Genomic DNA, 19,724 nt, shown 5'->3' on the forward strand with positions numbered 1-19,724 from the left:
GCCCAGTGGTGAGGGTGCTGCTCATTAGTGACCATACAGCCTGGGTCAGCTCCATCTGCCCTGATGTTGGGCAGCAGAGGATCCTGAGCTCCCAGCTCACCAATCCCCCCCAGATATGTCCCCACCCCCCAGAACATCACCCCCAAAACCTCTGTGATCCAGCAGGACCCAATCCAGCAGCACAACCCTCACAGCTGCCTCCCCTAAAACCCCTCCCAGATGTCTGCTCCAGCTCATCCCTCTCTCCCCATCCATTTCCTCTGCTTTTTTTTATTTTATTTTATTTTTTTTCCCCTGCCTGCTGCAGAGCTGGGACCCTGGAGCAGGGCTGGGATCTGCAGCTCTCAGCCTCTAATCCAATTCTCTCCTCAGCCTTCCTTCCTGTGTTTTACCCAGAAAAAGCAGCTCAGAACCCAGCTCCAGGTTTCTATCTGGAGCACAGGCAGGAGCTGGAGCTGTTTCCTTGTCCCCTTGGGACAGAAGGTGAAATAAAAGCACCTTGGACCTTTTTTAGCTCAGTTCAAGCCACCCTCTCAGCTCCTGAGCTTTGACACCCACTCCAGAGCTGGGATGTGGGGGCTCCTGGAGCTTTTTCTGCTTGAGGTTTTGTTGTTACACAGGATGACTCAACCCAGCCCCCACATTCCCATTAAATTGAGCATAAACAGCTGAATTAACTAATTTTTCAAGCTTTGGCTCCAGTCTGGCCTTTCACTGGTCTGCTCAAAGCTGGAAGATGCTCAGCAGGATCCAGGATGCAAAATCCAACCCTGTTGAAGGCTGAGAGAGCCTTTGGGAAGCAAGACATCACCTGCTCCATGAATTCCTCCCCCAGGGGAAGGAATGGGCTCTGTTTTCTTTTCCAGACAGACTCAAAGGGGTTTTGGGGCTCAGGTTCCCCACAGTTTTGATCTGTGGGCAGGCTTAAGAGCAGGGACCTGTGGGAATATTCACCTTCCATCCCAAGAGGAAAATAAGGGAAGGAAAACTGGAGAATGTGCCTAAAAAGGCCTCTAATCCAAAGAGAACCAAAAAAGGGATTATTTGATTTTTAGATGGCACCTGGAAAATCAGGCTGGGACCTTCCAGGCAGGGTTAGGGGTGACATTTAACATCAGATGAGAGGATCCCCAAGAGCTGAAGAGGTTGAAACAGATCAAGTGAGACACAAAAATGCCCTCCAAGAATTTCTGGTCCAGATTATTTTCCCTGGGGACTCCCAAGGGCAGATCAGAGGGGTTACAGCTGGGAAGCTGTCACTTCTGCTACCATCAAAACCTCACCAATATTTCCCTTTGGAAAGCCACGGGGAGGAAACTTGGTTCTTCCAGAGTGCCTGGAGCATCCTGGAGGCTTGGAAGTTGCTAAAAAGCTCTTAACCCAAACCAAACTGGGGAGCAGGGGGAAGGAGGGCAGAGCCAGAATTCCCAGCTCTCCAGGGACATCATTTTGTGGTTCTCCATCCTTCTGGGGACTTCTGGTGCTGGTTCATCTTTCTGGGAGCTCATCCCAGCCCAGAAGTCCCCCAGCTCTCCCAGCTCTGGTTCCTAAAGCTTGGCTTATCAGGGAAGCACAGAGGGATTGGGCTTGGAAGGGACCTCAAGGTCTCCCAGTGCAAGCCCTGCAGAAAACAGGGACATCCTCACCTAAATGAGGGTGCTCAGAGCCTCCAAACCTCACCTTGAACATCTCCACCACCCCTCTGAGCAACCTGAGCCATTTCCCCACTGCCCTCCTACTCAAGAACTTTTTTTCTCCCATCCAGTCTAAACCTGCTCTTCCCTAAATCCAAACCATTGCCCCTCTTCCCATCACTCCAGGCCCTTCCAAACTCTTCCTCTTGTTCAGGGGCAGTAATTTAGGGATTTCTTTCCCCCCCCCCATGTACCAGCAGCTCAGGGCAGGGTGTTCTCCAGGGATTCTGCTTTTCCAGGCTGAGTGATGCTTGGAGGACCCAGGGCTTGAGATGAGGAGGCTGAGCTGCTGGGCTCTGCAAGAGCCAAGAATCACAGCTCAGGAAAGAATCCAAGCTCAGAATCTTAAAAGCTTTCAGGTTGGAAAACCCCCTTGGGATCATCCAACCATCCTCCCTACTCTCCAAACCTCTCCCTTAAACCATATCCCCCAAAACCACATGGAAGTGACCCTTAAACACATCCAGGGATGGTGACACCTTCCTTGGCAGCCTGTTCCAGTCTGACCACTCTTTCTGTGATGTTTTTTTTTTCCCAAATGTCCAACAGAGTAGAATTTAAGAGCCTAAACCTACCCTGTTGCTGCTGGAATCCATCCCCTCTTGTTCTCTTGCTCATCAGCTGTGAGACCAGCACCAACCTCTCCAAAATCTCCTTCCAGGTAGTTATAGAGAGTGATGAAGTCTTCCCTCAGCCTCCTCTTCCTCAAACTGAGGTCTTGGTGACCTCAAGAAATGCCTGAGCAAGGTAAAATGGTCTGAAAGAGAAGGGAAATGTCCTTGGCTGAGCTGTCTGCACAGGGCCACCTGCGCAGCACTAAATAAATCTCCAATTTCTCACCACCTGTGAGCAGTGACCTCCCCAACCTTCCTTTTCCTGCCTGCTTTTCCTCCAGGGAATCCTCCTCCTGCACTCTCAGCAGCCCAGAGGTGATTTCTGTCCCCCCCCAAGGGACTGAGCAGGTCCCCAGGTGGGGACAATCTCCTGCCCTGCAGAGCTAGGGGTCAGGAAGCTGCTTCCAGAGGCACCTGCATCCCTCTGGCCTCATCCAGAGGGGAGAGAGGACTTTGGAGAAAGGTTTGGAGGGATTTGGGATGAGGGGGAAGTGGGGTTGGTTCCCCCCCCCCTGCATTGATGCCCATAGCTGGGGGGCTCTTTGCATGGGGAGCTTGGAAAACAGGGATCTTCCCAAAAAGGGGCCAGGATGGAGCAAGTGTCCTATGGGGACAGCCTGAAAGTTGGGAATGTTCAGGCTGGAGAAGAGAAAACTCCAATGGGGAGAGCTCAGAGCAGCTTCCAGTGACTGAAGGGGCTCCAGGAAAGCTGGGAAGGGACTTGGGATAAGGGATGGGATGAGGGGGAAGGGTTTCCAGTTCCAAGAGGGGAGATGGAGAGGAGAACTTGGGGAGGGAGGGAGAAATTCTTTGGGGTGAGGGTGCCCAGGGTACCCCCAGAAGCTGTGGCTGCCCCATCCCTGGCAGTGTCCAAGGTTGGATGGGGATGGATTTGGGAAAAGGGATGAGGATGAGGGGGAAGGGTTTCCAGCTGGGAGAGGGGAGATGGGAGGGAGAAATTCTTTGGGATGAGGGTGCCCAGGATGCTCCCAGAAGCTGTGGCTGCCCCATCCCTGGAAATGTTGAAGGTTGGATGGGGCTTGGAGCACCCAGGGCTGGGGGAGGTGTCCCTGCCCATGGATGATCCTCTAAGGTCCCTTCCAACCCAAATCCTGTCTGGGATTATTTCTATGGCCCTGGAATCAGACTTTGGGGGGTTTAATCCATCCAGCTTTGGCTTGCAGGGAGTCTCCAATCACCTGGAATTTCCCCAGCTGAGGTTTTACCAGGAGCTGGGATCTCCCAGCAGTTCCTCATCCCCCTTTCCCAGTTTGGGCAGAGCAAAGAGGGGAAGCTGCCAGCAGCCTGGCTGGGAATATTTGGGAGTTCCAGGAGGAGCTGGCTCCAAGGAGGCACCTGGAGAACAGGGGGAGGTGGAGGGGAAAGGTTGGGATGATGGGGAAAAGTGTCAGGAAGGGGGAGAACAGGGGCAGCAGCATCCCAAGCAGATGGGAACCTTTTGTAAACTGGGCTCAACCAAACTGGAATCCCCCAAAGATGTCAGGAAAGGGACCTGGATCAGCAGCAACCCATCTGCTGGAGAGCAGCAGCATCCAGGGAAATCAGGGAATCTTTTTTTCCTGCCTTTTGGGCAAACCAGGGGCTGCTCTGGCTTTTCCTTTCCCATATTTCCAACCAAACTTCCAGCCCAGCTGGTGATGGTGTAGGAGGCAAAGCAGAAGGGATCAGTGCTTGTGATGGGGCTGAATTCCAGAGCAGGATCCCAAGGAGATGTGTGTGCAGGAATTCTGAGCCCAGGGAGAAGGGTCCTGGATGCTTGGGATTTCCTGGCTGCTTCAAGGGGGGTGATGAAAAGGGGAAAGCTCTGCACCAATCCACCAGAAACAGCCCCAAAAAGGGGGATTGGTGCCTCCTGACAGCTCTTTATTCATCTCCCTCATTAACACTGGCTGGGATGGGAGAGGGAAGAGATTTTCCCAGTCCAGAAAAAGTCATTAGCAGGCTTTGTGCTAATTGTTTTATCAGCCCTGAGCCAAAGGCCTGGGAGGGATTCACTGGGTCAGAGCAGGGATTTTTAGCAGCAGTCAGTGGGAGGCTGCAAAGAGAATCAGAGAATGGGATGGGGTGGGAAGGGAGCCTAAAGATCCCTAATTCCCACCCCTTGCCATGGGCAGGGATATTTCCCACCAGCCCAGGATGCTCCAAGCCCCATCCAACCTTCAGCACTTCCAGGGATGGGGCAGCCACAAGCTCCCTGAGGAACCCATCCCAGTTTCTTCCTCCCTTCAAGGTACAGGATTTTTTCCTGGCATCCCACTGAAATCTCTCAACCTCACTGAAATCCCTTTTTCACTTTAAAACCCTCACCCCTTTTCTTGTCACCCTAGAGACAGCTTCACTCAGCCATGGCAAGGCATTCCCAGCCTTTAGTTCCCAATTAAAAGAACCCTGGGATGAAATCTTTTTATTTTACCTCTCTGGTGACTCTGTCGTGGGCTGGGACAATTTCCCTGTTTTCCCTTCTGTAAGTTCCTTCCTAAGAAGAACTTCTCCACTCATTTCAGAGCTGGAGAACTCCTTGAGCAGCTTCTTTGAAGACTCTTGAAGGAAAATGAGCCCTGATTATCAATTTGAAATGATATAAATATGATTTGGTTCCTATGGGGTGTTGCTTAACAACCTCCTGAGTTACTGATGGCCCCAAAAAGCATTTCATTTATCCCTTGTTGTCCACACAGGCTTTACTGTTCCTTTGAAAATATTAAAAAAAAAAAATAATAAAGTATTGGAGATCTTTTCCTGGCTGTCAGGCTCTGTTCCTCAGAAATGGGCAGAGAAATGGAACCTCATCAAAGGACAAGGCTGGAAATAACTCAGTTGATGTACTTAGGGGGGCAAAAGGATGCTGTTTGTGTTGGGGGGAAGCTGCTTTTTAAGAGACTTCAAAAGGAAAAGCAAAAGCAACCCCTGACTCCTCTTCTTCAGGAAATAATCCAATTACACAGAGCACATTAAAGCCCTGAGTGACCATTTTAGAGCAGAAGAAGTGAGAAACCAAAGCCCCCAGGGGAAGCTAAATGGAAAGGAAGAAGGGAAGAGAAGTGATGGAGTAATTAGCCCTCATTTCTGCTGGGATCCACTGCCACCTGCCAGCTCTTCCTCTTCAGCAAGCAGCTCAGGGATGGAAGGGATGGGGATTCCTCCCATCCAAAACAATTCCTGAGCTTTGGATAGTGACTTTTGCAGGCAGAAAAAGTTGTTTGAAATAGGGATCTGAGTTTCTGCTGCCACCTCAGAGGTTTGTTTCTCTGCCTGTTGCTGACTACAGTCAGATTTAAGGGTGTGAGTTTGCTGGGAACTTGGATCTGCAGCTGAATTAGTGCCAAAAAAACCCAAAACCAAACCAAAACTTGTTGTCTTCTCTTTCTCTGACCCTGCAGCCAGGATCTTCGTGGCCAACAAAACAGAAACTTGCAGGAAAAATTACAAATCCATCCTCCCTACTTCAGCCTTCTCTTGCCTTCCTCTGCCCTTTCCTGCCATCCCATCCTCCCCCCCAGACAAACCTCACCCTCCTCATCCTCTCCATTCCTCTACCTGGAAGCTCAGGTCAGAGAAAGAGGGATGAAGGATTGGATAAGTGGGATGGGAAGCAGTGGGATCCTGTGCCAAGTTTGGGGGGAAGGAATGAGGGGGGGCTCAGGGTGCAAAGGGCAGACAGGGAAGCCCCTTCCTAAGAATAAACACCCACGAGGCCATGGGAATAAAATGGAATTTTGCCCCCCAAAATAGAAAATATTGCCAAGTTTAGGGGCAAGGTGGCTTCTGTGTCCCCATCCAAGTGGCTGGGGGGGGCAGGAGCCTCATCCCTCATGCCCCTTCTCTTGCCCTCTTTCTGCTGGGGCAAGGGAATGAAATTCCTGGCAATGAGAACAGCCAGGAAAATGAAACCTGGGTTGTTTCCTTCAAAAAACCTCAGTGATCCCATGAAAAAGGGCCAGGAGGATCCCAGGGCAGGTGGGGCCAGAAAGCCAGGAAGGCTTCTAAGGAGGGGGGGGGTTATTTGTTAGCTGCAGAGTTGGAAATCTTTGAGTTGGAAACCTTGGAGTTGGAAATCTTGAGGTTGGAAATCTTGAAGGTGGAAATCTTTCCCTGCCTTAGAAAAATCAAGAAGCAACTCGAGGAGACACCCAGAGCTAAATTACCATTTCTGAACTCTTGGGACTTGAATCAGTTCCCCCCCCCCAGGCTGATGAAGGAGGTGGAGAGGGGAAGGATGAAGTCTGATTTTTTTTTTCCCTTTGGTGGGGGAAGGGAAACCTTGTGTTGCAGCAGAGAGAGCTGAGACAAGAAGGGGGTTGGAGCTTCCCCAGCTCAGCTGAGCTCGGGGTGAACCCCATCCCTCCCAAACTCCTCATTTCAGATTCTGCAAGCAGCTTCCACTCTGCTCCCAGACAGCCACCCACCACCCCTGAGCATGAGGATGTTCCCTGCATGACAACCACCAGCTTGGGCAGCTCAGAATCCCAGAATCCCAGAATCATTTGGCTTGGAAAGGAGCTCTGAGAGCATCAAATCCAACCCTTGATCCACTCCCCCCCCCTGTGGTTCCCAGCCCATGGCACTCAGTGCCACATCCAGTCCCTTCCTAAAAACCTCCAGGGATGGAGAATCCACCCCCTCCCTGGGCAGTGCCTGTAAAGAATTCCCTCCCTATAAAGAAGCATTTGGGTTGGAATCCCAGAATTATTTGGCTTAGAATCCCAAAATCATTCAGGTTGGAATCCCAGAATTATTTAGGTTGGAAACCCAGTATTATTTGGGTTAGAATTCCAGAAGCACTTGGGTTGGAATCCCTGAATTACTTAGGTTGGAATCCCAGAATCATTTGGGTTAGAATCCCAGAGTTATTTAGGTTGGAATCCCAGAATCATTTGGGTTGGAAAGGAGCTCTGAGAGCATCAAATCCAACCCTTAATCCACTCCCCCCCCGTGGTTCCCAGCCCATGGCACTCAGTGCCACATCCAGTCCCTTCCTAAAAACCTCCAGGGATGGAGAATCCACCCTCTCCCTGGGCAGCCCATCCCAATGCCTATAAAGAATTCCCTCCCTGTAAAGAAGCATTTGGGTTGGAATTCCAGAATTATTTAGGTTGGAAAGGACCTCAGAGATCATCAAGTCCAACCCTTGATCCACTCCCACTGCAGTTCCCCCCCCATGGCACTCAGTGCCACATCCAGTCCCTTCCTAAATACGTCCAGGGATGGAGAATCCACCCCCTCCCTGGGCAGCCCATCCCAGTACCTGTAAAGAATTCCCTCCCTGTAAAGAAGCATTTGGGTTGGAATTCCATAATCATTTGGGTTAGAATTCCAGAAGCATTGAGATTGGAATCCCAGAAGCATTTGGGTTGGAATTCCCAAATTATTTGGCTTAGAATCCCAAAATCATTTGGGTTGGAATCCCAGAATTATTTAGGTTGGAAACCCAGTATTATTTGGGTTAGAATTCCAGAAGCACTTGGGTTGGAATCCCTGAATTACTTAGGTTGGAATCCCAGAATCATTTGGGTTAGAATCCCAGAGTTATTTGGGTTGGAATCCCAGAATTATTTGGCTTGGAAAGGAGCTCTGAGAGCATCAAATCCAACCCTTGATCCACTCCCCCCCCGTGGTTCCCAGCCCATGGCACTCAGTGCCACATCCAGTCCCTTCCTAAAAACCTCCAGGGATGGAGAATCCACCCTCTCCCTGGGCAGCCCATCCCAATGCCTGTAAAGAATTCCCTCCCTGTAAAGAAGCATTTGGGTTGGAATTCCAGAATTATTTAGGTTGGAAAGGACCTCAGAGATCATCAAGTCCAACCCTTGATCCACTCCCCCCCTGTGGTTCCCAGCCCATGGCACTCAGTGCCACATCCAGTCCCTTCCTAAATACGTCCAGGGATGGAGAATCCACCCCCTCCCTGGGCAGCCCATCCCAGTACCTGTAAAGAATTCCCTCCCTGTAAAGAAGCATTTGGGTTGGAATCCCAGAATTACTTAGGTTGGAAACACAGGATTATTTAGGTTAGAATCCCAGAATCATTTGGGTTGGAATCCCAGAGTTATTTAGGTTGGAATCCCAGAATCATTTGGCTTGGAAAGGAGCTCTGAGAGCATCAAATCCAACCCTTGATCCACTCCCCCCCCGTGGTTCCCAGCCCAAGGCTTCCCAGCTCCTGTTTTGTTGGCCATGATCCTGGCTCAGCTGGGATGTCCTGGCTCCAGCTCCCATCCTCAGCCCAAGGATGGAGCCTTGGAAGGGTTGGAAAAGGGGAACCAGGAGAAGATTTGGCTGCCAGCAGAAGATGCTTGCAAATAAACCCAGGCAGATGGCTTGCTGAATTTCAGCCCTTAATGACAAGTGCTTTATTCTCTAAGCTAATTATAGAATAATTCCTGCTGGAGGAGGGGGCCCCTTTGGCATGGAGAAGGTGGGAATTATCAGTCCTCCTCCTTGCTAGCAGGCTCAGTCCTTTCTTCTGCTGATTTCTCCCTGGGTGTTAGCTCCAAACTGGACCTTGTTTGGTCCTTTTGCCCTTGGAGGGAAATAAAAGAAAGGAGCAAGAGGGCTCAGCCAGCCCTGGTGTGACAAAATCCAACCTCATTTTCTCTCTGTCACAGCACAGAGAACCCAGGGAGCTCCCATCCCAAGCCAAACCCCAAACTGGGTTGTGCTAAAGCAGATATATTTCTCCCAAGTGACAAAACCTGCTTTTGGTTAATGTTTGACATGATTAGAAGAGGTTCCAGCTAATGCTGTGCTTCCTGTCTTCAGGATTTACATCTTTTAAAACTAATTTCATCCTCCCCGCTTCCTAAACTGGGAAGTGCAACCTCTCTGCCTCTCCCTGTGCTCCTTCCCTCAGTGCTGGGTCCTGGAGGGGAAAAAAAAAATAAAGAACAAACAACCCCAGGTAATAAATTCCAAGCAAAAGGGTCATTTGTGCAAGGTGTGAAAGTTTGACAGCTTGAGAAACACCAAGTGCAGACACCAGGAGCCTGGGGTGGCCTTGCTGTTCCCAAAGTGAAAGTGAATAGTGCAAAAGTGACCCCAACCTCACCATCCAGCACTTTGTGCCAAAATCCTGCCCTCCTGCCTCATCTGTCCCCTGTGGCTCATCCCAAATGGAAAGGCAGCAAGGATCAAGGTTCTCCTGGCCCCTCTCCCACCCTTCCCTGAAAACTGATTCTCCTGGAGGGGTTTTGGGATTTCCCCAGCTCCTTGTTGTCCCATCTCCAGCCTCACCTCCCAGACAGAAATCCTAGGATGCTGTGTTCAACCTCTGGAGTGGCTGGGGCTGAGCTTATCAGGGCTGTGTCACCCAGAGAGGGCTCAGGGAATGGAATCCTGAAGATCTTTGCCTGAAAATCTCTTTTTCCTCAAAAATCAAAGGCAGGAATCTTTCCTCTGGGTTCAGGGAGGTGGGAGGGGGGCAGAGGATGATGAGGAAGGATGGAAAAATACTCAGCAGAGGAGAAACTTTTGCTGCCACTTCTCCTGCCTGCAGGGTCTATATTTAGGCTTAATTAGAGCATGAAAAGCACCTCAGGATTATGCTGGGAGATTTGTTTCCTTAGCCTTGGAACTAATGCCCCAGGGTTTCAATAACACCCTCTTGACTCTCTTACCCTCCAAACCAATCTCTCCACCTCTGGAAACTGCAAAAATTTTGTCCTGGGTCAAAACACAGGAGCTGAGAGAAGGCAGAGGCTTTGATTTAAGTGCTCCTTAATTATCTCCAAGCCAAGGTTGGGGAGGAAATGATTTGGCAGCTGTGAATTGAATTCTTGGGAGAAAACCCCTGGAAATGAGCTGCTTCACCTGCTGCTGGGAAGTTTTGTCTCTTGCTTTTCACAAACCTGCATGGGGGAGGTAAATTAACTCCTTCTCACCTCCCTGGGAGAAAGCCAAGCTGGTTCTGATGGGCACAGAGGGGATTTTGGAGCAGCCAACTCTGTTTGTGTCTTTGAATGATCCTGGGAAAGGGGTTGGGGCCATGCAGCTCCCAAATGTTCAGCCTGGAAAAGAGAAAACTCCAATGAGGAAACCTTGGAGCACCTTCCAGTGCCTGAAGGGGCTCCAGGAAAAGTCCTGGGTGAGGGCTAAGAAGAGATTCTTCTTTTCAGGAATTCAATGTAAACAAAATGAGGAAAGAATAAAAAACCTTTGGGCAGGTCCAGTGCCAAAACCTTGGTCAGTTCACACACACACACACACACACACAAAAAAAAGAAAAAAAAAGGAAACCCTTTATTTTGGGTTGATTAAAGCCTCTTTCTCAAGCTGCTCTAAAATGTGAAACCAGAGGAGGCCATGAAGAGGATTCTTGTTCCAACTGGAGCAGCTCTGGGATTGTTCAGCCTGGAGAAGAGCATCACCTGCATCCCTTTGACCTCATCCAGAGAGGAGAACTTCCCAAAGGGACTTTGGAAAAGGGCTTGGAGGGATGGGATGAGGGGGAAGGATTCCCAGATGCAAGAGGGGAGATGGAGAGGAGATCTTGGGGAGAAATTTTTTGGTCTGAGGGATGGCACTGGGTGATTTAAGGTCCCTTCCCACCCATCCCACTCTGGGATCCAGGGATTCTGTAGCTGCAACTTGGAGGAGAGGTTCTGGAGACCCAGCTGCGGCTTTTTCCAGGCAGAATGGCCAATTCCTAAATCATGGAAGAGGTGCTAAACCTCAGCCCATGCTTTCTGCACCCTCAGCTTGAGGAGGAGCAGGAGCAGGAGCTGAGCTCCCTGCTGGGCCCCAGATCTGCTGGGAATCATTCCCAGGCCCTGGCTCTGCCTTGGGAATTCTTCTCCCTGCTCCCACCCCATGGCTGCAGCTGGATTTTAAACCCCAAAGCAGGACAGGGCTTCTGGACCACAGGCAGAGGGAAGTTTGGAAGAAGCAAACAGAATTTTCAGGGTCTGAGAAAAGCTTCCAGAGAACAGGGGTGTTGAAGTCACAACTGAATTATATTTTTTTTTTTTTTCCCATTTTTTGCTGCAATTGGATCAAATCACTGCACTTTTATGAGACCCAGCCTGGTGTTGCACATCATGCCAAGGAGCCTTAAGAGCCTCCAGGATTGCTCCCTGCTTGGAGCCTTTCTCAAGTACAGCCATCAAAGCAGAGAGCAGTGCAGGAGGAAGGCAGAACCACAGCTGAGGCTGCTCCCTCCACTCTGGAGATGCATTTAGAAAAGCTTTTTGCAGAGCAGAGGAGCCCACACCCATTTTCTTTTATCCTTTCATTCATTTTCTAGAGGCACAAGGTAGCTGACAAAGAATCCTAGAATCCTAGGGGTTGGAAGGGACCTCGAAAGCTTCAACAAGGCCAAGTGCCGGGTCCTGCACTTTGGCCACAACAACCCCATGGGGAGCTCCAGGCTGGGGACAGAGTGGCAGAAAGGGAGCTGGGAGTCTGGATTACCAGGAAGCTGAAGAGGAGGCAGCAGTGTGCCCAGGTGGCCAAGAAGGCCAATGGCATCCTGGGCTGGCTCAGAAACAGCGTGGCCAGCAGGTCCAAGGAGGTGATTCTGCCCCTGTGCTCATCCCTGGTAAGGCCACACCTTGAGTACTGTGTTCAGTTCTGGGCCCCTCAGTTCAAGAAGGATATTGAGGTCCTCGAACAGGTCCAAAGGAGGGCAACCAAGCTGGTGAAGGGACTCGAGCACAGATCCTATGAGGAGAGTTGGAAGGTTGGAAGGGTTGGAAGGGACCTCAGAGATCATCGAGTCCAACCCTTGATCAACTACTGCCACAGTCACTAGACTATGGCACTGAGTGCCATATCGAGTCGCTTTTTAAATGTCTCCAGGGACGAAGAGTCCACCACCTCCCCAGGCAGCCCGTTCCAATGTCTGATCACCCTTTCTGTGAAAAAATTCTTTCTCATCTCCAACCTAAACCTCCCCTGGCACAACTTGAGACCCTGCCCTCTTGTCTTGCTGAGAGTTGCCTGGGAAAAGAGCCCAACCCCCCCCTGGCTCCAACCTCCTTTCAGGGAGTTGCAGAGAGTGATGAGGTCTCCCCTGAGCCTCCTCTTCTCCAGCCTCAACACCCCCAGCTCCCTCAGCCTCTCCTCACAGGATCTGTGCTCCAGTCCCTTCCCCAGCCCAGTTGCCTCCTTTGGACCTGCTCCAGCACCTCAAGCTCCTTCCTGAGGGGCTGAGGGGCCCAGAACTGGACACAGGACTCAAGCTGTGGCCTCCCCAGGGCTGAGCACAGGGGCAGAATCCCTTCCCTGGACCTGCTGGCCACGCTCTTCCTGAGCCATCCCAGGATGCCATTGGCCTTCTTGGCCACCTGGGCACACTGCTGCCTCCTCTTCAGCTTCCTGGCAAGCCAGACTCCCAGCTCCCTTTCTGCCACTCTGTGCCCAGCCTGGAGCTCCCCATGGGGTTCTTGTGGCCAAAGTGCAGGACCCAGCACTTGGCCGTGTTGAAGCTCATCCCATTGGAGTCAGCCCATCTCTCCAGTCTGTAATGTCCATATGCATGAGGCAGGCTGATTAATATTTAATAACCAGTGAAGTCTGCTCTCCCCTAATCACTGAGTGCCTGGGATTTGCCAAGTGGCTAATTTTAAACTATTTGGTATGGAATTATTCATCTATTAAAACACTCCATGAGTCTAAGTCCCTGAAAAGGGAATTAAAACTCCATGAAATTTACTCATCCAAACGTCAGACTTCAGGTCCAGCCCAGACACCAGGAGTGGGAGGAGGGGGTTGATTTTATTTAAATCCTCAAGGGTGCTGGGGAAGAGCAGCTGTGGGCACAGAGCTCATCTCAGTGGTTTTTTCCCCTATTTTTATGGTCATGTTTGGTTGGTTTTGTGGGGTTTTTTTCCCCACCTTTACTCCAAGGCTTCTCATCCTGGGTTAAAGGCAGTGGCTTCACTTGGTGGCACTTCTGAGCCCACTGTTATCTTGATGTCACCTTTATTTTTTTATCTACTTGTTGATTTTGGGGGTTTAATGGGACTTGATTTGGGCTTGGTTTTGGCCCTGAGCTCAGCCTGTTCTGCTGGGCTGCTGAGGAAAGAAAAAGAAAATCTCATTTTTGCTTGGAAAATTATTTTTTAATTATGAGTAGGGAGGAGATTTTGTTTTGTCTTTCAAAGGTTTCCACTCTTTCCCTCTTAGGAAATAATTTGGGGAAGTTAATGGTCCTCCTTGAAAGTCATTTTTTTGACCCAAATCTGTCTTTGGGTGCAAGGCTGCATGATCCCTGGATGCAAGAAACTCCCTGACCTAAAGGGAGGTAAAAAAATTCCTTTAGAAAGTGTTCACAGCAACTTGAATGCTGCAAATTGGGCCAAAATATGAAAAAAAAAGAAAAAGAAAATGAAGAAAAGGGGCAGATCCTCTGGTGGGGGGAAAAGCTGCACCTTGGGGACCATCCCAGCATCAATCCCTGGCCCTCATCCCCTCTGCTCACCACCTGCTGAATTCCCTTTCCTGGGGTTTAATAAATCCCTAATCCCAGAACTGGTTTTATTTAGGGTTTAATTACTGGCCCCATTGATAAGGAGAGAGTTTTGTAGGACTTTTTCTTGGATTTTCCACTCGATTTTCTCAATTATTCTGATCCTGAGAGGGCTGGGGATTGGTCCAGAAAGTTGTGATTTGGAGACATTTGGGCAGGTTGGTTTTTCACAGAACTGGAGTGAAAAAAAAAAACCAAACCCCAACTAATTTTTTTTTTCACCTTTTTTGAGCAATTCTCCTGTTTCTTTTTCAGCAGGAGGCACAACAAGCAAGCCTTGAGTAGGAGTTGACTAGGAAAAACAGACTTGCAGAAGAAAAAAAGATGTGAACTGATTGAACTTCTGGCTCAGCCATCAAAAATTGACCAAAAAATCAATGTCACTGCTCAGGTGACACTTGTGTGGTTGTTCCCAAATCCTTTTTATTTTATTCCAGCTCATCTAATAAAAGCTGTGACTTTGCTCCCCTGTTCTTTGCCCAGCTGATTAACTGCAAATGCCAATTTCTTTTCTCATGTCCTCAGCAGATGCCCCAGGAATTGGTGTTGCCCCCACTGGGAAGTGCAAATTGGTGGGGAATGGTTTGTAGGAACACACTGGGATGGGCAACACATCAGGGGAAAAGGGTTTTTTTTTAAAAAATGGTGTTGTCTCCCTCCCACAAACTGAAAATCTTTCCCTTCCTTGTTCCATTTCCATTTTTACCCTGTTTTATTGCTGCTGGTATTTTGGATACATTTAGTAGGATGTGCTGAAGTGGTTTTTTTTTTTTTTTAATATACTCCTGTGTTTAAGAGCACTGAATGATTTGGGTTCTTTTTCTTTACTCAAACCTTTAGACATTATTAAAACAAAACCATGTGGCATTTCTGAGGCAAATGCCAGGAATTTCAACATTCCAGAAAAATCCTATCAATCCAGGGTGAAGAGTCACAGCAGGGATTTAAGACTCTCACACCTCTCTGCTCTGCCTCTGACCAGGAGAATTTTCCATGCCTTCCTGGAAGGACATTCCTGGAAGTAAAACATGCTTTGGGCTGAATCCAGTTGGCAACCGGTCACTAGTGGTGTCCCCCAGGGATCAGTGTTGGGCCCAGTGCTGTTCAATATCTTTATGGATGATTTAGATGAGGGGATTGAGTCCCTCATCAGCAAATTCACAGATGACACCAAGCTGGGGGGAGTGTGGATCAGCTGGAAGGCAGGAGGGCTCTGCAGAGGGACCTGGAGAGACTGGAGAGTTGGGCTGATCCCAAGGGGATGAGGTTCAAGACAAGAACCCCATGGGGAGCTCCAGGCTGGGCACAGAGTGGCAGAAAGGGAGCTGGGAGTCTGGCTTGCCAGGAAGCTGAAGAGGAGGCAGCAGTGTGCCCAGGTGGCCAAGAAGGCCAATGGCATCCTGGGCTGGCTCAGGAAGAGCGTGGCCAGCAGGTCCAGGGAAGGGATTCTGCCCCTGTGCTCATCCCTGGGGAGGCCACAGCTTGAGTCCTGTGTCCAGTTCTGGGCCCCTCAGCTCAGGAAGGAGCTTGAGGTGCTGGAGCAGGTCCAGAGAAGAGCAAGGAGGCTGGGAAGGGATCCAGCACAAGTGCTGTGAGGTGAGGCTGAGGGAGCTGGGGGTGTTGAGGCTGGAGAAGAGGAGGCTCAGGGGAGACCTCATCACTCTCTGCAACTCCCTGAAAGGAGGTTGGAGCCAGGGGGGGATTCGGTCTCTTTTCCCAGGCAACTTCTCAGCAAGACAGAGGCCAGGGTCTCAAGTTGTGCCAGGGGAGGTTTAGGTTGGAGATGAGAAAGAATTTCTTTCTGGAGAGGGTGATCAGGCATTGGAATGGGCTGCCCAGGGAAGTAGTGGATTCTCCGTGTCTGGAGATCTTTCCAAAGAGCCTGGATGTGGCACTGAGTGCCATGGGCTGGGAACTGCAGTGGGAGTGGATCAAGGGTTGGACTTGATGATCTCTGAGGTCCCTTCCAACCCAGCCAATTCTAGGATTCTATGAGCACTTCCCTTCTTTTCCTCCAAGTCCTTGTCTTTTCCCTCCATCCCAACAATTCCTTTGGGATCATTTCATTAAAGATATGGGGAAGAAGATGATCACAGGCATCAGCTGGACTGTCCATGAGATGCTCAGCCCCTGAAGCATGTTAATACCTGTTTTTTACTGATGAAAACCCCTGCTTGATACAAGCTCTGAACTTTTCCAGACCCTTATGGCTTTTTTTATGGGAATGTGCATCCAGACCCATTTTTGGGGACACCAGCTCTGAACCCCCTATTGCCTCCACCCACTTTTTCCACCCCACCCCTCTTGGGCAGCACACCAGGGCACAGTGGGGTGGTGTTAAATGAGCTGTTTGCTAAGGAGAATGAGATTTTGGGGTTTTTTTCCTTGCATTTCTGCAAGATGCTGGCACATTTATCTAGGGCAGTACAAGGCCAGAAAGGCCAAAACCCTGTTAGGGGGGTTGTGCCTCCCTTGCATACCTCACCCTAAGTTTGGGGCAGCCACCTGGATGTTCTGGGCAGCCTGGAGAAAGCCACTCTGGGATTTTCTTCTTTGCAGGCATCACCATCTAGTGCCACAGGCTGGAATTTCATCTTTCCCCTTTGGATTTTGTTCTGCAATTCCAATGGATTGCTGGAGCCAGGGGGGATGATTGGTGCTTAACCAAGGAGCCAGAGCACAGAGCTGGTTGTTCTTCCTTAACCCCTGGAGTTCTGAAACTGAGCAATCAACTCCAGAGATCTCTACAGCTACAAGGATGGGAAAACAGGGAATGATTTTGATTTACAGCCAGGAACACTCACTGCTGGATCTTCAAACCTGAAGAGGGAATTTGCAAAGTGGTGACACTGACTCCTTGGGGAATTTTCTGAAATGACCCTCTGGATACCCACAGCTCCTGCAGATTTTTCAGGATCAGCCAGCTCTGATCTGCCAGGAAACCAATGGAGCTGGGGAGGAGGGGGAATCATCCTTCAAGCCTTCTCTGTAAGAGAAAAGAGAGAAGTGGTGAAACCTCCCTGTTTGCACAGCCCCATCCCTCTCTTTCCTTGCCCAGGAGGAGCAGGTGGGAAGCAGAACCTCTGCCAGCTGCTTCTGAACCCCTCTCTCTGTCCCAGGGTGGGATGAAAGCCCCCAGAGCTGGGACAGAGGAAAACTGGGAATGATTTTTCTTTACAGGCAGGAGGGTGGGAACACTCACTGCTGGATCTTCAAGCCTCCCTGCGGGGGAGTTTGCAAAGTGGTGACACTGGCTCCTTGGGGAACTTTCTGAAATGACCCTCTGGATATATATCAGGATATATATCGGGATATATATCGGGATATATATCGGGATAACCCCCTCCCATCACCCCCCACCATCGGTACCTCCAGGCTGAGCCCACTCGGGGGAGGTGTGGGAAGGCGATGCTGTCACGGGGGGGATCTGATGTTGAGGATGGGTGGGGGGGGATCCCGGGGAAGTTCCAGGGAGCAGCCCCGGTTCGGCTCAGCGGGAATTCCCGGGAAGTTCAGCGCGATGGGGGGAAAAAGGGACGGAGGGTGGGGGAAAAGGAAAGGGAGAGGAGGGGCTTGGGGGAAAGGGGCGGGATGGGGAAGGAGGAAGTTGCGGGGGGATGTGAAACACGTGCGTGTCCCTGTGTCCTGAGTGTGAGCAGCGGTACAAAACCCTTCGGAAACCCCGCAGGTTCGTGTCCTCGGGTGGGTTGTGTCCTTGGGTGGGATAGGAGGGGGTGGGTGGGGAAGGAATACGCGGGAGAAGGGAGGGAAATCAAGGGGAAGGGGCTGGGCATGGATAGGGTTGGAAGTTGGGAGGGGGGTGGTCCAGGTGTGTGTTGTGTGTTTGTACCTCCCCCCCCCAAAAAAAAAAACCCCAAACCTTTTGCAGACCAGGTTGGCTGGTGTCACGGGTGGGGACACATCAGGCCCGTGGCGTGGGCATGGATGGGGGGGGAGTGGTGGGGAGGGGACACATGGCTGCTGGGTGGTACCGACCCATCCTCGATGTAAAACCCAAGGGCCCACCCTGGGCTCTAAAATCGCTGTTTCCAGGTGTAAAGTCAGGAGGACAAAACCCAACCCAGGTCGAGTCGGAACCATCCAGCTCTGATATGTCCCCTCCCTCCGGGACAGAGGTCCCGAACTCCACGCAGGACACACGCCTGATGTTCCCACTCCCTTTCTCCCTGCCCAGGACACAACCCCCCACCCTGATTTCCAGACTGTTTCGTGCCCCTTCATCCATAGGGATCACCCTCCCTCTCCTCCTTGGCAACTTCCAACCACGTTCCCCTTTTCCCCCTCCGTGCTGCAAATCCCTGGAAGTTTCACCTCGGGGTTTCACCCGGTGCTGAGGTGTGATGTGAGGAACCCTAAATCATGGCAGTGGTGAGGACCAGCGCTGGGTGACCTCAAAATCATCCCGTGTATGGCGGGTTCAGCTGGAGGACTCTTCCCACTGGTGGCTGAGACCTCCAGCACCCCCCAAATAACCCTTTCCCCAACCTGTGCCTCCCACCCCATTTTTTTGGGGTGCCAGTGTAGCTTTACAGGTGGGGTAGAAATAAGGGTGTCTAATTCCCTGGGTAGCAGCTCACACCCCGTTTTCCCCCAGAGAAATCTTGGTGTCACCCCACCACTGGTCTCCCCAAACCGGGACAGGGAATACAGAGGTGTTCCCAAGACTCTTGGGTTTTGGGAGGGAGGTAATGGGGACACTGTGGACTTTTCCCTCCCCTGGTAGAAAGATCCCATCTCTCCATGGTAACCTCACTGAGGTTTTTTCCACAGACCCATCCTGGCAATAAAAACCCAAAACCCTGGTGAGAAAACTGTTGGCTCCGGGTGAGCATTGGTCCCCAATCATCAAACCCAGCACGAGACAAACCCGGTGAGGAACGTGGGCAAAGGTTTAGGATCTGCTTATCCCATTCCTCCCACGGGAAGATCCATCAGGACAAGAGATGTTTCAGTGACAAGGGGTGACACTGTCACACAGCCACCATGTCCTACACCTGCCGTGACTGCGGGAAGGTTTTCCTCAAGAAGTGGTCTTTTACTGAGCATCATCGGGTCCACACAGGGGAGAGACCCTACAAATGCTTGGATTGTGGGAAGGATTTTGCCCGGCGTCACACCCTAATGGAACACCGCCGGATCCACACGGGAGAGAAACCCTACGAGTGTCCAGAGTGTGGGAAACGTTTTATCCAAAGCTCCATCCTCATGGAACATCTCCGCACCCACGCAGGGGAGAAGCCATACAGGTGTCTGCAGTGTGGGAAGGGTTTTTCTCACAGCTCCAGCCTGTCAAAGCATCACCGGATCCACACGGGGGAAAAACCCTTTAAGTGTTTGGAGTGTGGGAGGGGATTCACCTCTAGCTCCACCTTAAAACAGCATCTCCGGATCCACACTGGGGAGAAACCCTATAAATGTCTGGAGTGTGGGAAGGCATTCAGCCAAAATGCCTCCCTCTTAGGGCACCGCCGCATCCACACGGGGGAGAAACCCTATAAGTGTTTGGTGTGTGGGAAGGATTTTACCCACAGCTCCTCCTTATCCCAGCACCACCGAACCCATAGGGGCAGCAGGGGTTATCCCTGCACCCTCTGTGGGAAAAGCTTTGGCAACATCCACTCCCGAATCCGTCACTTACGTGGCCACAGCAGGGAAAAACCCCACAAGTGTCCCCAGTGTGAGAAAAGATTCCTGGAGAGCTCGAGCCTCACCCATCACCTCCAGATCCACGTGGCCAAACTTCCCTACAAATGTCCTGACTGTGGGAAGGGATTTGCCAGGAGCTGTGAGCTCACTGCCCATCGTCACATCCACACCGGGGAGAGACCCTACACTTGTCCCCACTGCTGGAAAAGCTTCAATCAGCTCTCTGCTTTGGTGACCCATCAGTGGCTCCTGTCAGGTGAATGA

The 19,724-nt window shown here is 50.9% G+C and overlaps 2 protein-coding genes across 2 annotated transcripts in view; one reads left to right on the forward strand and one right to left on the reverse strand.

Annotated features, from left to right (window-relative positions):
- LOC103539228 (corticotropin-releasing factor receptor 1) overlaps positions 1-2,290 on the reverse strand; it is a 12,059-nt gene extending 9,769 nt beyond the window's left edge. The window contains exon 1 of the mRNA XM_030465737.1: positions 2,270-2,290. Within this exon, the coding sequence (XP_030321597.1) occupies positions 2,270-2,290 (21 nt within the window). The remainder of the gene's footprint in view (positions 1-2,269) is intronic.
- A 16,317-nt stretch (positions 2,291-18,607) lies between these two features.
- Positions 18,608-19,724, forward strand: LOC103539329 (zinc finger protein 135). Its single transcript, XM_030466046.1, has one exon. The coding sequence runs from the start codon at positions 18,798-18,800 to the stop codon at positions 19,722-19,724; it is 927 nt and encodes a 308-aa protein (XP_030321906.1). The 5' UTR covers positions 18,608-18,797.

This window comes from Calypte anna, chromosome 27 (genome assembly GCF_003957555.1).
Source record: "Calypte anna isolate BGI_N300 chromosome 27, bCalAnn1_v1.p, whole genome shotgun sequence".
NCBI classification, from domain to species: domain Eukaryota; kingdom Metazoa; phylum Chordata; class Aves; order Apodiformes; family Trochilidae; genus Calypte; species Calypte anna.

Bases quoted from the DNA above. Each gene is read 5' to 3' on its own strand.
- LOC103539329 (XM_030466046.1), top strand. From the start codon at position 18,798: ATGTCCTACACCTGCCGTGACTGCGGGAAGGTTTTCCTCAAGAAGTGG.